General features: G+C 43.2%; 1 protein-coding gene across 3 annotated transcripts in view; it reads right to left on the bottom strand.

Annotated features, from left to right (window-relative positions):
* Positions 1-12,815, bottom strand: part of AFAP1L2 (actin filament associated protein 1 like 2) — a 111,035-nt gene that overhangs the window by 45,015 nt on the left and 53,205 nt on the right. For all 3 annotated transcript variants that reach the window (XM_067537038.1, XM_067537036.1, XM_067537037.1), the window contains exon 2: positions 81-209. In XM_067537038.1, the coding sequence (XP_067393139.1) occupies positions 81-209 (129 nt within the window). The remainder of the gene's footprint in view (positions 1-80; positions 210-12,815) is intronic.

Genomic DNA, 12,815 nt, shown 5'->3' with positions numbered 1-12,815 from the left:
AATTTATAAATAAAAGGTAGCTTCAAAACCCCATGTAACTCATCTCCTTCCCCCGCCCCATATTCTGACTTCATACGTACCGTTTGTCTTTGTGTAAACTCTCAGGAGGTCAGAAAGGAAGCATTTTTTCACTACAGCTGTGTTGCTGAGGCTCTCTTCATCCAATATCTTCAGAAAACCCTCAAGTTCGGTAAGCAGCTGTTCTAGCGCTAAAGAAGACACAACAAACAATTGGGATAATATTTTTACAGGGCAGTCTGGTTTTACTTAGAGAGGGGACATGCACTGAACCTCTAATTCCCAAACTTTTGAAATCTTTTTGATCAGGAGGAATTTGGATTTGAATCTCTGAGCTGGACTCACTCTTAAGGCTTTGATTCTGGATCAGATCTCAAACTGGAAGGGATTGGTTTTCTTATTCCAGTACAGATGTAGCTGAAATCTCACACAAACAGCCTCTCCCTCCAAGATTTTTGGCCCAAGAGGATAGGCACCTTATGAGAACTGCTGATCTTGTGAGAGTTTGGCCATTTCCTGCTGGAACTACCATCGAAGCATTTGGCAAGGTTTTGACACTGCTGAATATGACCCTGATTTTGCCTACAGCCCCGAGCCTTAGTTTAAACCTGATCCAGACTGGCATCCAGCTCTGAACACTGCCTGTTTTGGGCTACTTCAAATCTTATTCCATTTATCTTTGCAGTGACTCAAAGATTCACGCACAAGAAATAGAGCCCATGATACCCAAAGCCTTCTCATAAGGGCTTCCAGCAATATGCCACATGTACTGAATGAGATGTAGAGGATCTGAAAGCAAGCGCAGGACTGATCAGCACCTGAACAAGTGTTCAGGAGAAGGACACTATGGAAAGAACATCCCCTTTAAACACTGAAGAGCAAGTGGAGAAAAGGTCTACTACATCATGCCCCCAGCCGTACGGCTAAGCTGAGCCAATCAGTTAATTTTACTTATAAGAAAATCCTTCCTCTTTCTATTTAACTGGTCCCTGCCAAATAGCTTCTGGGAAAAGTCTCCCACTCTACCAGCCGGCATTCACTTACTCACTTCTGATGTCTCCTGTTGTTGCCAGGGCTAAGTTAGGAATATTAGCTGGAGACCATTCCAGAGCAGAAAGGACAGAGTGGAGAAAGAAAATGCAGAATAAGAATGACAATGGGTGGGAAGCGCAAAGCGTCAGCTAGGTATGGCCATTCCTTCTCTCTGGACTCTTCACTTGTACATTAACCCAATCACTTCCTGGTATTCACATGCTGCATGAGAGCCGGACAACAAGCTTATGCTTTACATAAGCATATTAATTGTTACAATTCCTTACTGCACCTCCGGGGATGTGGGGCTACAAAATATGGAGCTGTTAAGCTCGAGAAATGCTATTATTTCATTTATTTATAAGCATTTCCATGGCACTTGTTTCAATAGGATCTGCATCCCACCCAAAAGAGCAATGAACTATGTCAATGCCATGGCAGGTAGGAAAGCATTCATACCCCCATTTTATAGACAGGAAAACTGAGGTACATCCAGATTAAGTGGCTTGTCCAAGATTACAGAGCAAATGTGTGACAGAACCAGGAATATAACCTATTTCCAGTCTCAGTCCCTAATCACAAAGCAATTCTTTCCCTACTATGAGGGAGGAGTGTAAGAAGCCAGTATACTTGGTGGTAGCAAGTGTTAGCTACTCTAGTGCCATGTGATTTCATTTGGCTAACTCTGTGAATCGAACAACAATGTATCATCGCTCCTGAAATGCTACTAATCCTCAATGGCTTGACTGTAAACAACGGTCTACTGCCTTCAGATCAATTTATAATCCAACTCAGTTTGCTCAGGAGCCTTTGTTCTATCACCTGGGAGCTCTTCACATTTTATTGTAGCCTCTGTACATTAGATTACTTCTATTTTGATCTGGCTCAGTTCCAATGGGCAATGTCAAATGTCTACATTGCACTGCATTGTCTTGGCTTGTGTCATGACCTGACATAACCCATTGCAACACAAATCTGGTATCAGTAATACCAAGAAGTCCCGGTGCTTTTCACAAGAAAGTGGAAATGGGAAATGACTTGTAAATACTGGGATTTTACCAGTAACTCTGATTAAAACTGAATAGTGATTATTTGTCAATCACATCTCTCAGGCATCCTCTAATCTTGGGAATTTGCCCTGAGTCCAGCAAGCAGACTGCTTACCCTGGCTTCAAGCAAGGGAAAACACCACTGTGTAAATCTCAACTTTTCTGTCTAGTGGAGTTTGCACTGGTGCAGTGACTTGGGTGGCTGGCCATCGACTGCTGGGCTTGGAGCAAAATCCCTCTTGAGAAAAGACCGAAATGTACTGTCCTATTAGTTTATTCGACTGGACGTGACACTTTACATATAAATAATGATAACAAGAAGAGTACAACCCAAACAACAACACAACTTATCTCTGAACTACAGAAGTGAGTCAGTTTCCCCAACAGCTGTCCACATGGAACTCAAGATAGAGTTTGTGTTTCTCTTTAAGGTTAATGATTTCCCCCAAGCTCCCATTACTATGGAGAATGACTTCATTATTCTCCCAGACCTCCAGAACTACGATAGCACACAGGGTCAAATCTCTTACAAATATCACAGCTCATACAGTAGGTTACATTTTCCAGCAGGGGAGTCAGAATGCAAAAGCCAGCTTCAAGCTTACAGTGACTCACGCGGTTCATTTAGGGCCTGATCCAACTGTCCCAAAGGTCAATGGAAAGATGCCAATTGATTTCCATGGACCTGGATCAGGGCCTTAAAGGGAAAACATTCAGCTCTTCTTCAAACAACAGCAATGTATGCATGGCCTGTTCCTATGCAAATCTCTCTCTGATCTCAGAGGGATGGCTCTGTATCCAAACCTGATACCTGTACAAATAAATTGCCACTGAAGTGAATGGGACTATTCATTTCAGAGGGAAGAAGGAAGAGAGGGAAGAATGCACTAATTTTAATAAGAAAGCCATGAGCACAGGTGGGCAAATGAAGATGAAGTCTCAAGGGTGAATATGAAGGGGACCAACAGGATGCTCAGTGCAAATGAGGAAGAAGAAAATATCACAGCAGGTGGGTGAGAATTAGTAATGGCCCAAAAGTGTCTCTACATTAAGCCAAGGTAATCAGAGAGATTAAGGGACTCACCCAGGAATTCTGTAGCAGAGCCAAGAAGTGAACCTCAATCCCCTGAATCCCTGTCCAGTGCCATGACTACCAAACCATCTTTCCCCGGTAACATGTGGTTACTAGGCAACTATAATTCAAAGGGGTCCTAGAAATTTAAAATAATTTTAAAAGGCATTTAGGAAGCTCAGGTCCATGAGGGAACCAGGTAACTGGGGAAAGGAGCAGGCACAGGCTACTGCCCAGAACTCTACAGACCCCCAAACCCATACAGTATCTAGTCTGGAGTCTGCGGCAGCAGATCCTTAACAATTTGGCCTTAAGCCCATTTGCTGTAGTTTGGATCCAGATGGTCACCAAAGCGTAGGGCAAGGAAAGAGTGTTCATGAGGATGGACTAGATTGGCAGCCCTGAGAGATTTATCAGGGCGGGTTTACAATTAATCAGCCTCTCTGATGCTTTTGAGGTTCTCCCATCCTATATTTAACTGTAAAAGCATGAGCCAGTGGAGCGTTCGATCCAGTTTTACTCCAACACTACTGCTACTTCTACTGTAGCTTCTTAGAAGCAGCCTATTCCAGTAACACCACCTAATTCCAGCAAAACATCCCTAGCTGCTAGAGTGACACAAGGAGCGTCAGGAACTTTAATGCTTCAATAACAGAAGATTCTTTCAACATAAAGGCGAGATGCTCCACTTGGCAGCATTCGGCCATCCATCTTGGCATGATTTTAGGGCTATACCCTGCCGATGAAAAGAAGTATCTCACCTCAAAAGTATTGGCTATTCAGTTTAGGTGAAACCAGAGCCAAAACACTAGCCAGTTCACACCAGATCCAGAGGCAACACACTATTTGTCAAGTAACCACAAATTATGCCCAACATTAATATTGTTGAAAGGTAAATGACCATTAAGCACAACTACAAAAATATTCCTTCCAACAGCTTCCCATCTTTGCCACTCTGCTCTTATGACAATGCACATCTATGTCTAATTCAAAGAGTCCAGTTCACGCTCTGGCATTACGAGGAAGCAAGAAGGCAGGCTGAGGATTAATCTTCACACAAGTATTTTAGAAATCACAGTTGAATGGGATTGAACTAGATCATTTAATCTAAACTGAATGAATTATTACCAGTTATTTATGTCAAGGTACAGACCCAAGCCAAGATCAGAGTCCCATTGTGCTAGGCACTGTACAAACACGTAGTAACAGATAGTCCCTGCCCCAAAGAGTTTATACAGTAAATAGACGAGACAGATACAAGGTAGAAAAAAAGGAAGTATTAAATTCCCCCTTATTTACAGACAGGAAACCAAGGCACAGAGAGATTAAGTCTTCTTCGTCTTCTTCTTTCAGATGGCTGCATCGGGAGCGGCAGAATTTGCTGCAGTGAAGCCTCCTTCGAATTTATAAATTGGGCAATAGGTGGTGATATGTTTGATGGGCTGTTGTGGGGAGCCACACTCGCATGCTGGGGAGTCCTGGATTTTCTATTTGTGCATTAAATAGAGATTAAGTGACTTGCCCAAGGATTCTGCGGCAGAGCCAGGAACCGAGCCCAGTCCTTCTGAATCCCACTCTAGTGCCTTCACCTTGAGACCATCTTTGCTCAAACTTTTAAGAGTTTCACTGGAAGAATTTCTAAGCTAATCGGAACGTTGACTCCTGTTGAAAGCAGAGCTCTATTACTGACAGAGTGCGTCTTGGTCTTATGCCTGTCCCATAAGACAATGGAGGGGGGAAAAAAACAATCAAGCACATTTCTCTCACAGTATGTATCCTGGAGGGAGCTGAACGTACCATTAGTTCTGTAGCCCCATCTGGTGAGTACATTGTACTGTTCCAAACCCCTGGACATGTCCAGAGCTACAGTGGAACTGACCATGTTGCCTTGATTCTTAGAATTGGAGTGGATGAAGCAGTGGAAGTGTTTCTGAACAGCTTAGTCAGAGGGAACTATATTACCCTGGATTCCCTTGAAAGCGGCTTCTCAGTACAACGCAGAGTGGAGGCTTTCTGTAGCAGCCTTTCATCCTCTGGTTTCCCCTACTAAACATTCTAAGATGGCAGCATTTTAATTCCCATGAGGCTGCTTTGGCAGAAGGCAGTTACCTTCTCACTTTGGTTTTCTTTCTTTGCTGCAGACAAATAAATCAATAGACCATCTGAGGATTGTGTGCCGGGTAAATGCCGATTTAGAGAGAGCATTCAAATCCCTGACTAGTGAGTGTCGTTAGCATATTGTGGGGTTCCTATGATAATTGGGACATTTATATGGGCTGAATGTTGTTGGAAAGGGAAGAGTATTCTGTGGTGACAGCAGAAGAAAGCTATTCTCTCTAATTCTGAGAAGAGCCAGATGTGTTGACAGTGCCGGTTGTAACAGCTGGTTGACTCTTGGAAGAGACAGTCTTCCCAAATAACAAGGCATTTACTTCTTCAAACAAGCAGCCGCCTTGCCCACTCGAGATTCCTATGAAGGATGAGCTACAAAAATGGTAAAATATCCACAGCATAAAGGCAGGAGTATTAAGACTCCTCCATTGACTTCAATAGGAGCAAGACTGGATAGTACACTTTTAAGACAAGCTGCATCTGCACGCCAATGGATACATAGCAAATTCATCATTTCTGTTCAGTACATGAAACATGGTACTTCTCTAGCATGATGCTCATATAGGCTGCGTAGGTGCCAGTGAATCAGCAGTCCATCATCCTACTGAACCTTTAAACACGTCTACACCACAATCTAACTTTGTTTTCATTGTATCAATTCAAGGCCAGTAGAAGGTGTAAATTTAGGCTACAGTTTTCAGACTTGGGTTGTATAAAGTTAGGAATTAGACTTGACACTTTTTTTGAATGAAGGAAAAGTTTTTTAACTGAAAAAGGGGGGCGGAGTTCCTCAAGAAACGCTATGGACTTTTCCCAAAAGTCTTCATTTTTCATGAAAATTTTCATAATGCTTTCAATAAAAATCATCAAAAGGATTATAGACATTTTTTATTTATTGAAAAAACCGAACTTTCAGTAAACAAAAAGCCAATAACCCTGTGGATGTTTTAGATACAAATTTATATTTTAAAAAACCTCACAAAGAAAAATGGGGCAATTTTGCACTTTGCAAAATGGAAACAACTTTGACATTTCAAAATTTTTGTAAACTTCCCCCCCATTTTTAACCAACTTTAGCAAGCCCCTAAAAGCGCATTTTGGCACTTACATAAAGTGGCCTGATTTTCCAAAATGCCGAGCTCTTTCCGAAAAAAAAGAGGCCACTTCAACTGAGGTGCCTAAATAAGATTTTAATTGCCTGGCTTTACACACCCAAGTTGGAAACATTTGGCTTGATCTTGCTGCAAAGTCTGAAATGGAGGAAGAAGGGCAGACAATGTGTCTTGTTGGTTGTAGGCTGAGAACGGAACAGTTGAACCCAACCGACTCTGCGTAGGCTGCTTTGGAGGTTTGAACAAGAATCTTATTGACGAGCCGGCAGTTCTAACCCAGAAACTCTGAACTTTAACAAAACGGCAGCAAAAGAGGCACAAAAGGCTTTTCAGTTTTCTGAACAAATAACAGACTTACTTCCCCCCCCCCCCTCAATCGGAAGATGAGAAACAGCATCCTTGGCGGGGATAGCGGGGGCAGGAAGATGGGGAGAGAAAGCATGAAAATCCCTCAGACGTCTGAAACAGGGGCTTTTCTCTGAGCGATCACACGCCTTTTGGTGACTTATTGTAGCTTTCATGACAGACACAGAGATGCCCTGCATAGATATGGGTGACTCGCCCTTTCCTTTACAGCCCAGCCATTGCATCACACCAGACTTAACCATGCCATAGGAGGTCTCACTCTGGCAAACGAATTCTTTGCCCGAGACTTGAATAAGGCCTGCAGCACATCCCCTTTCATAACAGCTTCTTTACATTTGTAGAGCACCTATCATCCCAAAAGATTCCCAAGAGCTGCATAACAGTCTATGGGCTGACTCGTGCATGCACCCGCTATCAGGCGTAGCGTTTAATGCTGTGCGTTCCTCCCCTTGGCACCAATGAATACAGACATAGAACTAAGTGCCGGGTAGGATGGCTGAGTGATCTGAAGCCAAGGGGACTCCTTATGACAGGAAGCACTGCACCTGCAAATGCGCGGACTGTCAAGCTCTACATTCTCCCAGACACTTCTGGGGTGGAGTCCGGACAGGCAAAAACCCACTTCACAATGATGGGGGGAGGGGAAATTTTGGTAAAGGAAACTCAGATGAACTGCTACTGAATTGACGGTAGCTTGGCAGGCAGGCATCCCTTCCCCCACACAGTTTTCACCTTCTCTCTTGCCCCTACTCTCACCTTTTCCTCTCATCTGTTTTTTCCCCCTCTCCTCATGCTGCTTTTTCCCTCCTTTTGTTTTCTATTTTTCTCTCTCTCTTGTTTTCTCTTTTTGCTTTCCATGCCCATTCCCCTCTCACCAGAAGGGCTACATATAGCTGACTTGGTGGAGGAGATAAACAGACCAGCTTTCCTGTATGTTAAGAGACAGCTGTTTGGTATCTAATGTGGTTTCTAATCATGTCCAGAAAGGAGCTACTCATAGTCTCTCAGGTCAGAAGGGACCAATATGATCATCTAGTCTGACCTCCCGCACAACACAGGCCACAGAATCTCACCCAACCACTCCTGTAATAAACCTCTAACCTATGACTGAGTTATTAAAGTCCTCAAATCATGGTTTAAAGACGTTAAGATACAGAGAATCCATCAGCAAGTGAGCCGTGCCCCATGCTACAGAGGAAGGCGAAAAACCCACAGAGCATTTGCCTACCTGCCCTGGGGGGAAATTCCTTCCTGACCCCAAATATGACGATCAGTTAAACCCCGAGCATGTGGACAAGACTCACCAGCCAGACACCCAAGAAAGAATTTTCTGTAGTAACTTAGAACCCACCTCATCTAACATCCCTTCACAGGTCATTGGCATATCTACCACCAGTAGTCAAAGATCACTCAATTGCCAAACTAGGCTGTCCCATCATACCATCCCCTCCATACATTTATCAAGCTCAGTTTTGAAGCCAGCTAGGTTTTTTGCCCCCACTGCTCCCCTTGGAAGCCTATTCCAGAACTTCACTCCTCTGATGGTTAGAAACCTGCGTCTAATTTCAAGTCTAAACTTCCTCATAGCCAGTTTATATCCATTAGTTCTTGTGTCCACATTGGTGCTGAACTTAAATAATTCCTCCCCCTCCCTGGTATTTATCCCTCTAATGTATTTATAGAGAGCAATCATATCTCCCCTCAACCTTCTTTTGGTTAGGCTAAATAAGTCAAGTTCTTTGAGTCTCCTCTCATAAGGCAGGTTTTCCATTCCGCGGATCATCCTAGTAGCCCTTCTCTGCACCTGTTCGTTTGAATTCATCTTTCTTAAACATCAGAGACCAGAACTGCACACAGTATTCCAGATGAAGTCTCACCAGCGCCTTGTATAATGGTACTAACACCTGCCTGGAAATACCGCTTCTGATGCATCCAAGGACCGCATTCGTTTTTTTTCACAGCCACATCACATTGGCGGCTCATAGTCATTCTGTTATTAACCAATACGCCCATTGGATCATATAAAACAGCTATTTTCAAGACAGACTCATGCACAGGACCTGCCTGTGAGACACAAGTGCAGGGCTTTGTAACACAAATGAAGCACGGGGGAGAGTTGTCCCTTAACAACAAGCTTGGTCCAACTAGTCCTTTGTTTCCTTTCATTATCCTGGGGGAATGGGGCATCCAGATAGGCAAGATATGGTCTGGTGGCTGAGCTCAGTCCTGTGGGAACTGAGAAGTGGGGAACTAACTGTCACAACACAACTGGTTCAGATGGCAGGCTCTTACCCAGGCACGGGACTGCTGTGCACAAGGGCTGCGCCTGCAGATGTCTGAACTGAGGGCTGCTACAGATCAGTGAAGGAAGATTGGCTGCTCTGAGGGGGCCACCTAGCACTTTACCAGCAATTCATGAGATGCATTTGTAGTGGGAGGGCTGGGGCATATTTAGGGTCATAGGACTTTCCCTATTCCTACTACTCCTCTCTTATCCACCCCACCCCCTCATCTGTTCCTGCCTTCCTGCACCAGGCATAAGCAGTGCACCATCCACTACTATCTGCACCATCAGGGAAAGCACCACAGATTGGTGTCTATTTTGACATGTCGTTGCCCACACACTCTGGCATATCAGTCACCTGGCTAGAAACATTGCTTTCCTGAGGGGGATTTGGCTGTGAGAACCTCCTTGGTATCTCAGTCTTCCCTTCTCTACAACAAGTTCATCAGCTACCTTGATCGTGGGACTGCAAACGCTGAATGATTAGTACTACCATAATTACTGCCTGTTACTGTGTATGGGAGCAAAACTCTGAACCAAAGGAATAAAGGAGGTGCCCAAAAAATAGCTGGAGTAGGATTTATCTCTTGCAGGCAAAATATAATTTATAGGAATCTGTCAGACATGCATGGAGTCTATTTAAAGGACCCACACACAATGGAGTCTTAATACCTGTTAGTATCCTTCCTATCTTTCCCTTCTAGTGGTTTTAATCTTTTACATTGGTCAAGATCATCCTTTCTTAAATGAGCAACTGAAACATAACAGAAGGCAAAAGAAAGAATGTTGAAGAAGGCATCAGCAACTTTTTGCGTTCAAAGCAAAGGACTAAGAATGGAGATATGTGAATTTCCCCCTCCAGTTCCACAGCAGCACTGATTGCCTGTGCTATTCTGATGGGCCATCTTCACTTATTTTGTGCCTTTGCTTACCCATCTGTAAAATGGGTGTGATGACACTTTGTTATTGCACAGGGAGAGGACGTATGCAAAGTACTACGAGATGTTGGCTACCAGGTGCCACAAAAAGGCTTTTCTTGAATAAGTTTTATCACTTAATATTCTTGCTCAATCACTGTCAAAAATGTTTCATACGATCCTTGTCAATCCTCTCCAGAGTGTCAGCAAAGGAGCATTCAGTCAGACTCTGAGCACTAGTCATTGTAGCAATATGCAAACCAGTTATTTCCTCTGGCATCCTATTACTCAACTGTGGGCAGGCAAATCCACTCCAAAACACAATCTACACACAGCCAAAACTCATCTCTTTCCTAACGACATAATATAAAACAACAGAAGCTACAGCACATGCCTTCTCTCCAGTGTAATAGTCCCCAGGACTTTTCCCTTCATCCTTCTCAATTCATTTTCATAGATTCCAAGACCAAAAGGGACCATCACGATCTTCTAGTCTGACTTCCTCAAGAACACAGGCCATAGAACTTCCCCACATTAATTCCTAGAGCATATCTTTTAAATGAACATCCAATCTTGATTTAAAATTGTCAATGATGGAGAATCCACCACAAAACCTTGGTACGTTTTTTTCTAATGGTTAATTACTCACACCATTAAAAATGTATGTCTTATTTCTAGTCAATTTGTCTAGTTTCAACTTCCAGACATTAGCTCATGTTATGCCTTTCTCCGCTAGATTGAAGAGCCCATTATTAAACACTTCTGCGTTTTATTGATAACTTTACTATTTTCATCTAGTAATGGACAAATACCATTCCTAGGATTCCTTTTGTTCCAAATATACTTTAAAAACTCCTTCTTATTGTCCTTAACTCTGCTGGCCATAGACGTCTCCTTGTGTCCCTTTGCTTTCCTTATCAATTTTCTACAACTCTTAGTTTCTGATTTATATTCATTCCTATCAACTTCTCCTTTCTTCCATTTTGTGTGTGTATTTTTTTTCTAGCTGCCTTCACTTCCCTTTTTTAACCAATATGGTCTTCTTCTTCAAGTGTGGCTTTATGGGCAAATATTAAACTATTCTTAAACAATTCCCAATTATCATTCACTTTTGTGAATTACTGTGACAATATTTTTGGATAAATATTGTAGACAAATTGATTATTGTTTTTATTATTAATAATAATAGAATCTGAATGGCCATTCCTGGACTTTAATTGAGCTAGTGTGTTGGCGCAACTGATCTTTCTGAAACACTCCATGTTCCAGCTTATTCGGCTAAAATTCAGAGGGAGAGGAAAAAACCCATTTGTATGATGTAGTTTCAAGCCCTTATATTTTGCAGCACAACTTTCTATGGCCCAAATGATCCCAAAAGGAGCAGAGAGCCTCCAGAGAGCCACAAGGCAGATGTATGATAACGCCTTCCTCTACTCTGCAATCATCCCCACTTCAAGTGGAACACGGGAGAGAGGCCCTCACAGCTGAGTGGGGGTGAAGTCACTGGGGAGCTTGTGTGAGCAGCCATTCCCCATGAAGAGCAGCACCAACTTCTGATGCAGAATGCCCCCTTCCACTTGAACTGATTGCAAAGGAGATAGAACACATGGGCATGGACACCCAGCAATGGAATCAAGACAGAGCACAGTACTATGCTGCCAATGTGCCAGGGATCGGGGCCAGAGGTCATCCAGATGTGAAGGGGGCAGAGATCCAGTGGTGTGCTGTCTATGTAACTAAGGCATGTATTACATGCCCGACTTTGTCACTCTTCCTTAGAGAAAGATCAGTTCTTAAGCCAGGTCATCATTTGGAGCAGTTAGAAGCTGACATGGGCCTGTAATCCCTTCTACCCCCACCGCCCTCTGAGATCTGAGCACTTCTAACTTCTAGGGGAAGTTCAGCCCTGAATCCAGTTTGGGGTCAGAATTTTCCAGGCAGTCCAGTCTTTGGCTATGTCTTCACTGACGGCGGCAAATTCGCCACCGTCAGATTGATTTCTCTGGATCGACTGAGCGGTCAGTGAAGACCCGCTCAGTCGATCCAGAAATCGACGTGTTAAGACCATCTTCTCAAGCAGCGTAGCATTGCGTGTGTTGGCGTAGCATTGCACAGTGCAGTCAAGATGCCATGCAGAACAGAAGCAGAGAAGTCGACGGGAGTTACGCAAGTTTTTTGCGTAGCTTGCGTAACTCCAATTGACTGCTACCAAATCTCGGAGATAAGTGTAGACAAGCCCTTTAATTACAAACTGGAAGGAGACAGAGGTTTAAGGTGATGTGTGTTGAGAGGCAGCATGTAAGTTACAGTGGATGAGGTAAGTATTCATTAGGCTCTAATGCTGAGAAAGGAGAAGTCACCAGGGTAGCCGAGTTATAACCAAGCTACAATGATTCTTTGGAGGTTTGTTAATACAAAAGGGAGATTAAAGAGTCAAATCTGAGTTTAAAATGTCCCAAGGAAATGGAGTTTCCTGGAAGGGCTTGAACATTTTCATCAGCAGTTTCTTGTTGCAGATTTTCTGCTGAAACATTAAATGAAAACAATGATCTAACTCTAAAATCTGTGATAGGATTAGTGATACCTTCAGAGTGTTTATGTAATGGGTTTCAGGGGTTTAATTCAGACTATTATTTCCACTTTGGATAACTGGCTCTTATTCATGTAAACAAAATCCAGGGCAGGCTAAGTAACAAAATCTCTTTTATCCGGTCAATGGTTGTTTTGCTGCATTTGAGAGAACTTTCCCTCATTTCCTGTGCACCTTAATATAGCTTTACAGTTACAATACAAAGGCAGGATCTCACTGAGTCATGTAAAAAACAAGCCCACTTGCAAAGCGTGGTCCAGACA

Source organism: Emydura macquarii, unplaced genomic scaffold (genome assembly GCF_026122565.2).
Source record: "Emydura macquarii macquarii isolate MOO-44397 ecotype Brisbane River unplaced genomic scaffold, CSIRO-AGI_Emac_v2 contig_3692, whole genome shotgun sequence".
Taxonomy (NCBI): Eukaryota; Metazoa; Chordata; order Testudines; family Chelidae; genus Emydura; species Emydura macquarii.
Note: the sequence above shows the minus strand (reverse complement) of the source record. Positions and strands in the feature narration are given on the sequence as shown.